Genomic DNA, 15,393 nt, shown 5'->3' on the forward strand with positions numbered 1-15,393 from the left:
TGATACTTAATATCATTACCGTATAGTACTAATTAAATGTCCATAGTGATCATAATTAGCCTTGAGAGTTATTCAATTTCTTTATAAATATCTTCACTAAATTAATTCTACTATATAATTCTCTAAAAATTAGTAATTTATTAAATAACTACATGCAATTTTTTACGCCAGCGCCAAATTCTCTTAAAAAAAAAGGAATAAACGAACTTATTATTTTTATAGAGACAAAGTTAATTATTGAAGACCATAATATTCAAAAATAAATTACCTAAAGATTAATACAAATAAAATGTCCAATATATTACTTTATAAAAAAAGTTGAAAATTCTAAGGAATTCCAAAATTACTAGAAATTTAGGAATATATACCTAAATAATAATATTAATTCCATATTAATATCAAAAAGGATATATCATAGCTAAAATAGATTTTTTTTTGTAATCAGTTAGCTATTAATATAATCTTTTACATAGTATAAAGTATCTAGAATGGATTCACAGTATTATAACTCAAATTAAAGTTTTAAACTATTAAAAATAAAATTATAATAGAATTAAAATGGTGTAATTAATAGATTATATATAATTGGAACAATTGAATGTATTAATTGAAATGTTACGTATAGTCATATTTGATCTTTTTGTTTTTTTCTTCCTCACTTATAGCTGATTTGACTGGATCTTCACTTTCAATTTCTCCAATAAGTGCAATAGAATCTCCTCGAATTAAAAATAACCCTAATTCTATATATTTAATTACTTTACTGTTAGCTTCATAAACCTTTTCTCTACACTTTGCCAAAATAATATTTGTCAATTGGTCATAACCTTTAAGGCTACCAATATAGACTTTTCCATCTGTTGTAAGTACACTAACTAATCGTTCTGAAAAAGTAAGTAATATACTTTTCATATGTTCATCTAGAAATATGGTAATTAAAGTAAAAATAAAAAAAGTTTTGAGCGACAAAATTTAGAATAACAATTGTCCCAAGATCTGATGCACTCTTTTTAGCGGGTAAGTATTAGGACAGTTTAATAATTTATAATAGTTACCTTCAATTAGAAAGATTTTAGGAAAAAAATTTGAAATTGGATTTGATATATGTCATTTGACATCAATAATTGAAGGAAATACATCAGAAATAGGAGATTTGACATTGATTATTAGCTTTCGATTTAATGGATATATGCAATCTAATACGGATACTACATAGAGACTACTTTTTCCTCTTAATATATCTAGATAATTACTTACAGTATATTATATAAGAATTGAGTTGATATTTAGTACTCATTATGGGCTATATTTCTAGTAAGAAGCATATAATTAATGAAATGGAAGTAGTTAGATGTCTCCCAAAGACTGATCGTTTGGATACTGATATCTTATCACCAATACCATGTGATGATTTCTTCGATGTTATAATTCCTATAAGGGGTCATAAACAAAGAGATAATTTATTAATAGATGTACCTGATGATATTAAAAATGATGTAATGGAGTTATTAAAGGCTTTTGGAATAGATGATATAGAGAATAAAAACCTAAGAGGTTTTTCAACTTATTCATCTATTAGTCCTCCATTTATACCTAGAATAATTCGTTATAATACTTTAAATACAGAATTTCCAACATTTTTTGATTTTGGTGTTCATTTAACACCTTCTCCATCATATTTGATGAAGGACTATCGTTTTTCTCATCCTATACATCCTAGAGATAATCCATGGTATTCAGGGTGTACTACTCTGCTTTTATTAGGTATACCTTCTTGTTTATCTGCTCATGATATTGGAGATATAATAACTTCTATGAGTTCAAAAATATATGAGAATTATGTGAGTGATTTATCTATACAACCTCCTCATCCTACAAGTGATTCTACTGTATCTTCATCACCCTGCAATTCAGAATATTTAGATTCTTCACTTACAACAAGCCTTCCTGATTTGGGAATTAAGAGACTTGTATCTGTATTTACAACAGAATCTCAAAATTTTGCTGTAAATGTTTTACATCAACCTGAAGGTTGTATTATTAATAAACCAGTTAATATGGCTCAGTTAGAATTTCATTCAGAATCACATGCATTGAATTTTTGGGCTACTACTTCATCTGGTTTACTTCAATGTTATGGACATGTCTTAACTGTTGTACCAGACCCTTCTGGTCTCCGAATTTTTGCTGAAGGGCTTGCATCATTATTTTCACCAAAGTTAATGCCATCTATGGAATCTATTAATATGATTGTTAAGAGTGTAGATAATTCTATAGATGACAATAATAAGAATTTTATTTTAAGATTTCCTTGTATAGCATCATCCAATAATGATATAGATAGAATAAGAAAAGCATTAAGAGATATAATAAATGAAACAGATGAGACTACAAGTATTATTTGGGAAGAATCTAGTGCATCTATAATTTTATCAACTTCTAATATTAGAAGTATAAAACTCTTGAATATAAGATTATTTCAACATTTTAGTTTCAAGAATTATAAAGGGAATTTTTTGACTGTATCTGATACTTTAACAACTGATTCTAGGGATTTAGTAAATACAGCTATGTTTATTTTTGATGATAAAAGAACTGAACCTGTAATTATTCAAGGAAATTGCATTTTTAATCTCGTAAAATATCATCAGTTGGATCCTAATTTATCAAAATCAAAAGAAGTTGATAATTTGAAGGAGCATTTAAATAGTCAATTAAGTTATGCTGATACAGGGCCAGTAGGTTTTTTATTTAAGAAATTTGAAGAATTAAGAGAAGCCTTGCAGCATGACTTAGAACCTAATAAACGCGATAAATATATTGTACAGCAAAAAGATAATTCTCCTGAACATTTAAATGCTACATATGAGGAGATTCCAGCTAATATTGCTGAGAAGAATATAGTTAAACCTTCTACTCCTCGTGGTTCAGTTCCTGTTACTATAATTGGCTCCCAAGAGCCACTTGGGATACAAGTTACAAGTAATAAAGCAATTATTACACCTAAAAAACAAGGTTTAAATAATACTAATACTAATAAAGATAAAAAGAGAATTCGGAAACAAAGTTCTGAAAAAAAAGCTAAAGATACTCCTAAGGAAGTACAGGAATCTTCAAAGGAGGAAATTAATAATTTGAAAGAGGATCCAAGTGACTTTGAATATTCTTCTGAGTTGTCACCTAATATAGATTCAGATGATCTTTTTGATAGTGATGAAACTTATTCTAACAGTAGGAAACAACCTAAAAGAAAAATTCTTAAGAAGAGGATAAAGAAAAAGTGAATATTATGTATATCTTAGATTTTATTATTTCATTTAATTTCTTAATATATGATATTTTAGAGGTTATTAAGGTTAGGATTTACTAATAAATATTGGCTATTATTGGCAATACATTATAAATATTGTAAAAATTATATTGATGTAAATATAAATCTGGATGTATTTTCTATAAATCTTAATACAATATTTTTAGTGATGATACATAGTTCTTTTTTAGAAAAATACTGGTTAATAGCTTAGGATCTACTTTTAAAACTTCAATTGTAAAGAAAAATAAAATATAAAATTCATTATTATTTGTTACTTAAGTAATATATTTTGAGTATTTTAGGAGATTTCATAATATAAGAGGCATTTCCAATGAAAATATATCCAAAGGGATAAAAAGTTAAAAAAATCTTCAATAACATTTTCTATTGGGTTTTCCATTTTTTTCTTTGAATTTGTATAAAATATCAATCTTTAAAAGATATTTTATCAATTTACAAAAAATAAATCTGAAATATATTGATTTTCTAAATTACATAAAATCTGCACAACCTCATACAATAACTCAATCTGATTATATTATTTTGTTTTTCATAAATTGGTGAGTTCTATACAACAAAAAATAGTAGTAAAATTAAAAGTTTTAATAAAATTTCTATATTTAATGATCTCGCTTTAAATAGCAGACATACGACATTTAAACATATAGTTTGATTTACAAAATACTAATAATAAGCTCTATTAGTTTGAGATAAAAAATACTTCATATATTATTAAATTTAGCATTTGAACAGGCTACTTCATGATAAATATGACAGTAATTCACAATTTTATTAACTATTATACTGTTATATTTCTTAAATTTATATCATAGGAATATAAGACTTTCTCATATATTAAATATTTTAAAGTTTTTTGGTAAGTTGAGAATATTTCTCGAAAGTTACTATTTTATAACAGCTGTATATAGTTTATTGAAATTAATATCTAAATCTTCAAATTTTAATGTTTTAATTATTATTTATTGGATAAATTTTAGAGAGTAAATACAATTATACGGTTTGTCACTGTTATATATATTTTTATCTACACCTTTATTCTGTAAATTTAAATAGGATCTTAACTCATTTAGCTGAATACATGTGGTATAACCTATTCCAAAACTTGTATAAGTATACATATTCAAAAGGTTAGTAACATTGATAGTTTTACTATGAGTTTTATAATCTTCATGTTTAACACTATTTCTATATTTACCATATTTTGTATTTATCAAAGTTATATGAGGTTTAAAATTATTATTAAATTCTTCAGATTTTATAGATGAGTTTATATCTACCAATTTAATATCATATCTCTTTAATTGTTCCAAAATTCTATTCCATAGTCTTCTAATTAAAATTTCTATCTGATGCTCTTGAATTACTGTATATACAACTCTTGTCTTTTCTGGATTACCAAAACTGAACAAACCTTTTAGTTTTATGCCTAGACCATCAGATTTTCGTATTTTATTTGCAATTGAGTTAAATTCTTCACTTTCACGTATAGATTTCAAAGCTTTTATGCATGATTCAATTTTACTGGGTGTTTCACATGATACAAGTCCAAGTGTCAGATGAAGTCTAGATTCTCCAATAAAATATTCACTATTAACTTCTCCAAATTCCACAGACTTTAAGATTCTATCTTTAAATTTCCTAAATAATTCATGAAAATTACCAGCTTTAGAATCAAATGGTAAACATATAAAGTGAGTAGGGGGATAAGATTTGATCTCCAAGATATTTTGATTTGCTTTTAACTTTTCTTTAACGAAATATTCCTTATTTTCCTCGTATATATCGGATGAAAATGTCAAAAGATTTTCTTCAATCTCAGAAGCTTCACTTAAGCCTTCTGATAAGCTTTCAAAATCTTCAGATTCTTCAACTTGAATTTCCTTTGGATTTTTATTTTGAGAAAATAGTCTCATAATATCTTTAGGAATTCTAGACAAATCTACAAATGGTACCTTGGTCTCTATATTCTCAAATGGAGAAAAGGCAGATTTGCAATCAGTAACAATTGTTTTAGTAGATTTAAATGGATAATATATAAAACTTTCAAAATCTTCCTTACTTATTTTATCCATATTTTAAAGTGATCATAACTATTTATAAGGAGAGATTCTACTAAGAAGTATAATATTCAGACTCTGCTGCATATTCACGTAACTGTGGCGCGCAAATAACGTTTTGTATTTTTTATTGTACTGGTGCACATTTTTGTTTTACTTTTTTGTTGTATCGCCCGAATTATAAATGCCTTGAAGATCAAAATGAAGAACCAAGTGAATACAGAAGATATTTTGAACACTTTTCCTTTAGAGAAGGTAGCTTGCTATTTGAAGAGTTCGTTAGATTTATTGGAGGCTGCACAAGCACAATGGAATAGTGAGAAAGATGCACTTTTAAACGAGATTAGTAGGTTAAGGCTAGAGAATAGAACTTTAAGAATTCAGGTACATGAATATAATGTAGATGGAGAAGAAATGAAGATTTCTATGCAGAGATCTGGAATATCTATGAACTCTACTAATATAAGCAATTCTACATCATTATCTCAAAATAGATATCACTCAGCTGCAAGTAATAAAACTCCTGAGGGATTTATAGATACATCATATAATTGTGGAGAATATTTTAAATCTCCGAATAGAACGAATTCACAGATATGCAAGGTTCGGAGAATTCAATTAAAAAGTCCAGAAGAACCATCTTCACCAACAGCTCAATATAATAATGAATTAAAACAAAAATGTGAACCAAAAACAATAAAGTACAGAGAAATTGGTAGAGTAGAAAATCGATGTAATCTTCCGGCATATGAGTGTGTGGAATGTACAAAATTCTACAATGCATTTGATTCAGATACAAAGAATAAGGCTGATACAAATAAGTTATATAAATCATTCTCTTCAATTGCTTGCTCTCATAACATGAAAGAATCTATGTTGGCTTCATCAGGCAAGCATAGGTATCTCTATGCACCTACGAAATCTCCTCCTGGATATTGGGATTTGGATATGTAAGCACTGATATATTTTTGATTAAGTATAGAGAGATCTTAGAAGTGCTTAGATATATATGGAAATGGGACTTATTTAGATTTTAAATTATAATGGATAGCTATCCTGCAGAAGTGAAAGGAATATCCTTACCATTAGGAATTAGATTAGACCCTAAATCTGGATCAGACTGTAAAACTATAGCAGCCCAATTTCTTAATATATTATTTAAATGCTTGATATAACTATTTTTACATTCTAATGGTGTGCAATTTTTAGCATGTACAGCCACTATAACTGAACAAACAGGGTCTCTTAAGAAATTCTCACTACTTTGAGCTTTATTAATTGCTCTAAATAGAGGTATTTGATTTTGATTTATTGATTCAGTTACATATTCATCATATGACATTTCGGCTTCTTCTATAATTTCTGAAACTATACCAGAGGGTGCACCAATTGATCCAACACCTCCACCACCATTCTGAAATTCTTGTTGAAGGCCGAAATACCCTCCAACACTTTGTAAATGACGTATATTTATTGGAGAATGATTTCTGGGAATTTCATTAGATGCATTAAATATCCAGGATTTAGATCTATTGACTTCTGAATCTGTGAAATTCGTTGTATTATAAGTTACATTACTATTAGGAATTTTCAATGATGGGTTATTACCAAGTGATAATGAAATATTTTCAATAAATTCCTCTTCACTAATATTATTAGAAGAATTACTAAATAAATATGTGGTATTGTAAGTTCCAATATATGATTGAATCACTTTGTTTGTAAATTTAGTTCCCTCATCAAACGTCTCTATATGAAGTTGTTTATCACCTGAAGATTCTCCACTATCAAGAATTACATCTTTGAAGTCAGAGTCGGATAAACTTGTATTATTTGCTGAATTACCTTTTGTTCCTAAATATTCATTTAAGAATAAAAATTCAACATCTTGATTGTCTTTATTATCTGGATCTTTACCAAACAATAATTCTCTAGCTAACTCTTTAGGAATTATTTCTCCAAATTCGTATTTGTCCAGTACTTCAGGTGGCGAAATTAAATTGAAACCTTTTGGACACCAAATATTTCCTTTGGTGAAAGTTACTATATTACATTCAAGCTCAATTTTTCCATGAAAAGCAAATAAATTTTCATTAATTGTCACTTCAGTATCTGAGGGACAGCTAGTAGTTGGAGGAATAATTTGAAAAGCTTTACATCCTTCAAATGAGGGATTATATCCAGAGGGGCAAAAACCTCTATTATATGGCTGAAGAAAAAAGTACAATTAGACAAATATGAATTTTCTTTATTACCTAGCAATATTTAATTATACATGAGAATTTCTTACCTCATAAGGAATTACACTATATCCTTCACAAGCCCATGATAGAACTGATGGCGTAATTTCTCCAGTGTTACTATTAGTTTCGGTTTCATATCTTAATCGGAGTTTCATACCAGTTGGACACGACATAGAAGGACCAATTGTTTTATAAGTCTGGCACAACCCTGTAAGTATTTATAAATTTTAATCTAATATATCAATTGTTCTTATATATTTAATTCATACCTGGATATGATGAAAATTGCTTTGATTCCCCACCAGGTAATGTACTAAGTATTCTACTGTAATCTCCAAAACACTCAGTACGTGGACCTAAAGATACTTCAGTTATACAAAGTGGTCCCCATGGATACCACCCTTTTGGACATCTAATTTCAATTGGTCGGAGATTTTGCATGACTCTAGGAGCCTTTCCAGACCCTGATCCAGAGGTTAATATAGGTTCCATTTCTGGTGGTTTATTCGTCATTTTATGAAGTTCTAAAATATCTGTAATATTCAAATCTAACCTTGGAAATTTATCAGGCCATGGTAAAGGTTTATAATTATCCTTATTTTTCCTAGGACCATAAAATTCGCCTTGATTAGTGGATGATCCAAAGTCATGTCTATAATTAGCTGTACTTTGAGCAAAAATATGTTTAAAACTTAGCTTTATTAAAATTATAATACTTATGAACTTAAAAAACCTAGTTAATCCTATTTCTATCATAAATCCTTTTTAAATATATAAATACATGGTATTTAAAAAAAATTCTAATTACATGTAAAATAAGTAATATATCTAAAGGCGCCAGATATGGCGCCTCCACAAGGTACCTTGGGTACCATATATTTTAAAGTATTTACGATATAGTATATACAGAAAAGTATATTCGGTACTACATAAAATTTTCAGCTATTTATTATTTATGTCAATTGACATTAAATAGGCTCAAATGCCGTATAGTATTTGTGATTATTCATTATTTTGAATGAGAATAAGGGTATAACCTAATGGACGGACCTTTTTTTGACTGTCAAGAATGTATTAGTGAAGAAGATATAGACAGTAAAATTCATATTTCTGGAATATTCCCATTAAATGATATTAATTTGTTTGCTGAAATGGATTCTAAAGAAAGTAAGAATCCAGTGAGCGATATTTTTGAAAACTCATACTCACTTCTTTGTAGAGATCTACCAAAAAAGGAGATATCTAATAGTACTGACCCAAATAATTCATTGAAAACTGAGAATAAGTTAAATTATGAAAAATTAACATTAGATATTGGGTTGGCAGTTCAGGATGTTAATGATAAACTGAATAAGGTTTTTAAAAAGTATTCCCTTAATAAGGGGGATGGGAGTGGTAGTTTATCAACTGAATTAGAGACAGCAACATTTAATAAAGGTACAAATAATATTAATAAAATACAATTAGATAGTAATAGAATGTCATCAAGTGAGTATTTTGCTAGTCTTCCTACTTTAGATCACGTTGAACATTACTACAATTCAGATGACTTAGAAATAGGTATTACAAAACAGGATAAAAGTGATGAATTACTAAGTACTTCTCAAGCAGAAATTAGTGATCAAACAAATAATGGATCCTGTGTAGATGAAAGTTTTCAGAATCCTTATATTGACAATATTTATTTAACAGATAATTTTACTGGTAAAATTCAAAATAATATGAACACAAAAGTATCTTTAAATTTTCCTGAATATGATAGTGATACAAATACTGATGATGAGATATTAAATATTAATAATGGGTTTGATAGAGATGATGATTCATTATCTTTAGAAGAATCAGGAAATTATGAACAATTCTCACTTTTTACTGAAGACAACTTAGAATGGCCAGAGATAGAAGATAGTGAACATTCTAAAATGGTGTCATCAAGAGATAAACACTGGGTTTATGTGAATACCTTGCTAAACTTAGATAATTTGAGAGATATAAAAGATTTAGAACTATCATCTAAATGTATCTCTTTTAAGCAAGATTCTACTTCAAATAGCCCTAAACATGCAGAAAATTACTCTAAGATTGTTCGAGATAGAACATTTAATATACCAAATTTCTTTGAGGAAAATTCCTTAAGTTCTTTTGGTTCCTCATCTTATATACTAGAAGATACAAAAAATTGGATATCAAATAGAGCTAATAAAATAAAATTTCAGGTATCCTTTCTTGCAAAATCTGATATAATATCAAATTTATCAGATTTATATAAAAAGAGGTTTCAATATAATAGGAATAAGAATCGTTTTATTCATAAGTTGGGACACTCAAATTGTTCAGAATTAAAATTGACGCCTACTGAACTAAATGATAATGATAAACCTAATATTTGTGAAAGAAACATATATAATAGTTCAAATATTTCTGGATATCATGAACCTAAGAAAATTCAGCAGTTAGTATTACGTAAGGGAATGAAAGAAAGAAAAATACCTATTTTAGTTTCAACAAGATCTCAGATAAATGGAAAAACTAAGAAGAAAATGAATGGAATTTTAGGTAATGTTTGGTTAATACGAGAAATTTCCTTACCTTATATATGCCCAATTTGGAAAATATCTGTAAGTGTTGATGGAGAATGGATGGCTGTTGGGAGCCAAGATGGGTTTATTAGACTTTGGAAATGTTTAGAGTTTGAATTAGATATATTTGAGAAAAAAATGGATGATAAATCAGAAAATAAGTCAATAGAAAAGTGTAAAAGTGCTCAAAAAGCAGGAGATAATAGAATTGACAACTCTAAAATATATAACCTTCATGACAATTCTGATGTAAACAATTTAGAAATGAAAAACAAAACTCCAAATATTGCAGATGAATTCTTATTTGCTAACGAAGCAGATTATTCTATAAGAGCTCATTCCAATGCAATTATATCAATTCAATGGGAAAATCTATATCCATCGCATAGATATTTAACAACAAGCATGGATAGAACAGTAAAGCTTTGGAAAGCACCACAAACTGGTCCTTATGCAATAATACAGTGCTCAGATTGGCCTACTTCAGCTACTTTCCACCCTTCACAACGTGATATATTATTTATTGGTTGTTTAGATGCATCAGTCCAAATTTGGCGTATTTATTCAAAAATAAAAAGTGATGAGAATAACTCAAAGAAATTAGTTGGAATATTATCTGAAGATAATTCTATTAATCTTGTTGAAGTTAGAGCAGTAGAAATTATTAGAGTTCAAGATTTGGTCACAATTTTATCTTTATCACCTAATGGGAATTACCTTGCATGTGGTTTTCGGAATGGAGGTGTTGCATTTTATGATACAAGAACTTTAAAATATCGTTGTGATATAGATTGTAGAAATAGGCGTGGTAAATCTTCAAAAGGTAGAAAAGTTAGTGGACTCTGTTGGAAAAAAGATAATAAGGGTGTTTTAGTTACAACAAATGATAGTAGAATTCGCCTTTTCAATTTAAATGATGTATCAACATTTGCTAAATACAAAGGTCATGTTAATAAAGAAACTCTAATATCAGCAGAGATGTCTATAAATGAAGATATGATTGTGTGTGGATCTGAAAATGGATACATTTGTACCTGGAATGTATTTAATTTTTCTGGAAAAGATTCATCTTGGTATAGCTTAGATAGAAATAATAGTCATATAAAAAATAATTTAAGCATATTTAGACCTAATAATGGAATTGGACCTACTTCAGGTGTAAACTCTACTATTAAAAATGCAACAACATATCATAAAAGAGGTCCTACGCATCATTGTGTTGACTCTTTCAAAGCTTTTGATGGGTATTTAACTGCTTCTATTTTAGCACCTAAGCAATTAGTTAAAAAAACTATTAATGGTATAACAAATTCTGAAGAATTCTCGGAATTACTTAAAAATATCCAGCTTTATGGATGTGAAGATGATAATATAAGAGTAGGCTCAGAAACTCCTCTAGATCTTGTTCCAAATTCAAAATTGTCTGAAGATGATGTTTCAGTCTTTATAGCAGCTAGTAGAACTGGATTAATTAGGATATTCATTAATATACCCATAGAATAGCATTAAGAAAAAGAAAGACTTTTTTTCAATATAATTAAGATCTTTAATAAAGATATGAAATCAATTTGATCTATCTAAATTCATTGTTGCAAGGCTTAATATCTGTTTAATAAGTGGTGATTTCCCAGAATATGGACTAAAACCAACTAATCTTATAAGGCAAGTTTCTAGTAAACCCACATTATTTTTATTACAATTATCTATGTTATACTGCAAGCACATATATCCTTGTATAAATTTCACATGTGTTAATAAATCTTCAGTTTGAATATCTAATCTTTCATTTTCAGTAAATAGAATCTGTTCAATTACATGCTTCTTTACATTTACCTTAAAGGGATATATTAAGCACCAAGGATATGGTAAAGGGAAAGGATCATGAATTCCAATTTCCATTTGTACTTCATCCATATCTTCTAATAATGTAGCCTGTAATACAGCAGCATCTATCCAAAGACGTAATGGAGAATTATTTGGAGAATTATTTGAATCACAAGGTTTTACTATAGTAGTTATTTTACTTATTCTATCAGAATTCTTCTTATCCTGACTTACCTCTAAAAAATTATCTTCAGTCAATTCAACTACAGAAGATATAGATGATGGTGAAGATATACATATATTTAGACTTTGGATATTTTCAAAGTCTTCTTTTAGCGTAATATTCTCTTCATTACAATGTTCACTATTATTTATTTCATTTCTCTTAATTATTGGGAATTTTGTATAAGATCTAATATCTAGAGAAGGTTCTTTAGAAGCGATTTTAGATTGTTTTTTCTGAGTTTCAACTTTTGTTATACTTGGTTTTTTGTCTCTGAGATTTAGTGATATCAATTGTATTGTATCTGGTACGAGTAATAAAATACCTCTTCTAACTATTGGTCTTCCATATAAAAGTGCCAATACTGGTTTTTTATCTAAAGATGAATTTTTTTTTTTATATTTACATTCTGAATATTCTTTTATAAAATTAGATAATTCAGGAATCTGTCTATATTCTATGGCTACACATTTAGTTATTCCATCACTTAATAGTAGCTTAAGCATTCTGTTATTTTTATTTATATAATTTTTGGTTTCTTCTTGTGAATCATCGTCACTTTCCGAAGTATTTGTGGTTACTGGACTTTTTAGTAAATAATGAAAACGATCTTTGCTTCTACAACTAATGTCAACTGCTTCAATTATTTGGACCAGGTGTACTCCTTCTAAAAAAGTGTCATGCCATGATATTATATTAGTAGGTAAACTTCCAACTTTAATTGTATCTGATAAATTAAAATTGAATAAAATTTCCAAAAGCCCATTTTCATGATTCTCCACAGAGTTACTATTATTTTGAAGATCAGTATATATCTTAGGTTTTAATTCTAATTTTAGACTTCTTAGTATATCCTGTAGTAGGTACATTCCATAAAAATGAACTTCTACCCCTAGTAATCTATTTAATAAAAGTATAGATATTACCAATTATTAAGAATAAATTAAAACTTGCTACCGCTAAGTAGCTGTATTTAAGCTATCGGATGGGTGAAAACATCTTATTGAGAAAAAGGTATTTAATGCCATGTAAAGAAGAAGAATTACTATCAGATATTTTGGAATGTCAGCGAATTCTTGATAAAATATATGGATATACCTCTGAATTTTTATATAATAATACAATAGAGGATTTTCTTAACAATATTTGTAGAACTAATATAGCTAATCATAATTTTCAAGGTAGTTTCTTCTCTGATAATAAATTAAATGATGAATGGCTTAATCTAAATGTATATTTAAAATCTAGAAATTGTGGAAGATGTATTAAGCATGCTAAATTGATGTTTGATATCATTATGAAACTATTAAATACTCTACCCTTCAGTGTATATCTTATATTCATTCCTTTATCAAATGACAATATTGATACAAGTCCAGTAGTATCTATATGTAAAGTATGGAGAGATGTATTATATGGTATAAGTGATGGAGATTATAAAATAGAGAAAATATTAGATTTATTAAAATATATATCTTTACAATATCCAGAAGATGATCCTATAGAAAATAAAATAGAAAATCCCTCATCTAATAATGAAAATGATAATATCTCATCAAATTCTTCATCTAAATTATTTCATTATTCTAGTAAAGATGCCTATATACTTTTAGAATTTGGTTTAGATTTTTTTTATTATATATTATATTCATTGGATAATTTAAATTATATTATCTCAATAAACTTCTTATCAACCAAATTGTTCCAATCATGTACAAGATATATTCTGCAAATATATATTCCTGTTCTAAAACTCATATTATCTACTTCTTTTATTTATGATATAATAACCTCAAATAAAAATATTATTCTATATAATGTAGGTATACAATTATTAAGAATCAAAACTTTGAAATTATATCAACGCCTTATTCCTTTATGCTCATATGATAAAAATTATATTCCAATTTCTAGAATATTTGATGATAATTGTAAAGACTGTATATTTGATAGTATGATGGATTTATTATCACCTGAATTTGCTAGGTTGTTTATCTCACATTCAAAAAGTTGCTCATCTTATGATATACATCTCAGTATATTACAAATACAAAAAAATTGTTTATTATTATTGTATAATTTTTGTAAATATTGGAATATTAAAACAACTATTGACATATTATTTAGTATAAAAACTTGCAATATTAATCATACCAATTTTCCTCCTTTCTTAAATAATTTTGATAATTGGAGTACTAAAGAAAATTCACTAAATTCAGGTTCTTCTAATTGCAATATATTTTCAGAAGCACCAGAAATGTTCTCAAATATAATTTATAGAGTTATTTCTTTATCTATATATCATGCAACACAAATTCAACAATCTAATAAAAGTCCAGAATCTGATTCAGCTCATTATAATGATTATTATAACAATCAAATATCCCTTGTCAAGATATCTATTAAAATAATATCATTTACTATGAATTCTGTACTTTCATTAAATAGTGAGGAAGATGCAAATTCAGAATTAAGTATCATAGTATCTAGATCAATTTCTAAGTTGGCACCATTTATTTTATGGTTATGTGAATTTGTCTTTGAATTTAAGCAACAAATTCCATCAATTATAAATATTTTGGAAGAAGTAAATATTATTAGAGTTAGATTACCTTTCTTAACAACTATACAAGAGAATACTTTTCAGAAATCACAAACAGAGATTACTACTTCAGAGAAATAAATTACTTTAAATATTAATATCAAATTTTATTTTTACTTTATAACATTCATACTTTTATTACATACTTCAAGGGAGTATTTATTAATATACTATATACCTATAGATACATAGTAAATAGTAATAATTGTATCTTTATAAGTATATCGATGATATTTCATTGTATTTAGGAGATCATTAGGATTTATTAAGAATTTCCTATGATCTAAGATCATCTACTTATATATAATAATTGCGAAATATAACTAGTTGTAAAATTATACTTTAAATTATTAAAGAAAACATTTATAACAGCCTTATTATAATAAATAGAAATTATTATTTAATTAGGATCTAAAGTTATCTTTAATATTCGTCATACAAATATTTTTATTTGGCGCCATGGATTTAAAAGTTATAATGGCGGTTTTTTTTTTTTTTTTAATAGAATTAAGAAAAAAGTAGAAACTTAAT

General features: G+C 27.2%; 8 protein-coding genes across 8 annotated transcripts, besides 12 other annotated features; 4 read left to right on the plus strand and 4 right to left on the minus strand.

Annotated features, from left to right (window-relative positions):
* The first annotated feature begins 511 nt into the window (after positions 1 to 511).
* Positions 512 to 560: a sequence feature (AT_rich).
* A 55-nt stretch (positions 561 to 615) lies between these two features.
* On the minus strand, positions 616 to 912 carry CMU_019500 (LSM domain-containing protein; the record flags this gene model as incomplete). Its single annotated transcript, XM_002140506.1, has 1 exon — positions 616 to 912. The coding sequence occupies one exon, from the start codon at positions 910 to 912 to the stop codon at positions 616 to 618; it is 297 nt and encodes a 98-aa protein (XP_002140542.1).
* A 386-nt stretch (positions 913 to 1,298) lies between these two features.
* Positions 1,299 to 3,284, plus strand: CMU_019510 (uncharacterized protein; the record flags this gene model as incomplete). The annotated part of the gene is made up of 1 exon (XM_002140507.1): positions 1,299 to 3,284. The coding sequence occupies one exon, from the start codon at positions 1,299 to 1,301 to the stop codon at positions 3,282 to 3,284; it is 1,986 nt and encodes a 661-aa protein (XP_002140543.1).
* Positions 3,285 to 3,553: 269 nt separating this feature from the next.
* Positions 3,554 to 3,583: a sequence feature (AT_rich).
* Positions 3,584 to 3,901: 318 nt separating this feature from the next.
* Positions 3,902 to 3,938: a sequence feature (AT_rich).
* Positions 3,939 to 4,269: 331 nt separating this feature from the next.
* Positions 4,270 to 4,298: a sequence feature (AT_rich).
* Positions 4,294 to 5,406, minus strand: CMU_019520 (uncharacterized protein; the record flags this gene model as incomplete). The annotated part of the gene is made up of 1 exon (XM_002140508.1): positions 4,294 to 5,406. One exon carries the CDS (start codon positions 5,404 to 5,406, stop codon positions 4,294 to 4,296), a length of 1,113 nt encoding a protein of 370 aa, XP_002140544.1.
* A 186-nt stretch (positions 5,407 to 5,592) lies between these two features.
* CMU_019530 (uncharacterized protein) lies at positions 5,593 to 6,345 on the plus strand (the record flags this gene model as incomplete). The annotated part of the gene is made up of 1 exon (XM_002140509.1): positions 5,593 to 6,345. The coding sequence occupies one exon, from the start codon at positions 5,593 to 5,595 to the stop codon at positions 6,343 to 6,345; it is 753 nt and encodes a 250-aa protein (XP_002140545.1).
* A 97-nt stretch (positions 6,346 to 6,442) lies between these two features.
* Positions 6,443 to 8,390, minus strand: CMU_019540 (uncharacterized protein; the record flags this gene model as incomplete). Its single annotated transcript, XM_002140510.1, has 3 exons — positions 6,443 to 7,600; positions 7,682 to 7,842; positions 7,904 to 8,390. 3 exons carry the CDS (start codon positions 8,388 to 8,390, stop codon positions 6,443 to 6,445), a joined length of 1,806 nt encoding a protein of 601 aa, XP_002140546.1.
* Positions 7,850 to 7,898: a sequence feature (AT_rich).
* Positions 8,391 to 8,674: 284 nt separating the features above from the next.
* On the plus strand, positions 8,675 to 11,716 carry CMU_019550 (uncharacterized protein; the record flags this gene model as incomplete). Its single annotated transcript, XM_002140511.1, has 1 exon — positions 8,675 to 11,716. One exon carries the CDS (start codon positions 8,675 to 8,677, stop codon positions 11,714 to 11,716), a length of 3,042 nt encoding a protein of 1,013 aa, XP_002140547.1.
* A 60-nt stretch (positions 11,717 to 11,776) lies between these two features.
* On the minus strand, positions 11,777 to 13,129 carry CMU_019560 (uncharacterized protein; the record flags this gene model as incomplete). The annotated part of the gene is made up of 1 exon (XM_002140512.1): positions 11,777 to 13,129. The coding sequence occupies one exon, from the start codon at positions 13,127 to 13,129 to the stop codon at positions 11,777 to 11,779; it is 1,353 nt and encodes a 450-aa protein (XP_002140548.1).
* Positions 12,771 to 12,793: a sequence feature (AT_rich).
* Positions 13,130 to 13,281: 152 nt separating the features above from the next.
* CMU_019570 (uncharacterized protein) lies at positions 13,282 to 14,943 on the plus strand (the record flags this gene model as incomplete). Its single annotated transcript, XM_002140513.1, has 1 exon — positions 13,282 to 14,943. One exon carries the CDS (start codon positions 13,282 to 13,284, stop codon positions 14,941 to 14,943), a length of 1,662 nt encoding a protein of 553 aa, XP_002140549.1.
* Positions 13,708 to 13,735: a sequence feature (AT_rich).
* Positions 13,886 to 13,934: a sequence feature (AT_rich).
* Positions 14,312 to 14,353: a sequence feature (AT_rich).
* Positions 14,938 to 14,986: a sequence feature (AT_rich).
* A 250-nt stretch (positions 14,987 to 15,236) lies between these two features.
* Positions 15,237 to 15,269: a sequence feature (AT_rich).
* Positions 15,270 to 15,346: 77 nt separating this feature from the next.
* Positions 15,347 to 15,393: part of a sequence feature (AT_rich) that runs on past the window's edge.

The sequence above is a fragment of the Cryptosporidium muris genome, genomic scaffold (genome assembly GCF_000006515.1).
Source record: "Cryptosporidium muris RN66 scf_1106632373407 genomic scaffold, whole genome shotgun sequence".
In the NCBI taxonomy this organism is placed as follows: Eukaryota; Apicomplexa; class Conoidasida; order Eucoccidiorida; family Cryptosporidiidae; genus Cryptosporidium; species Cryptosporidium muris.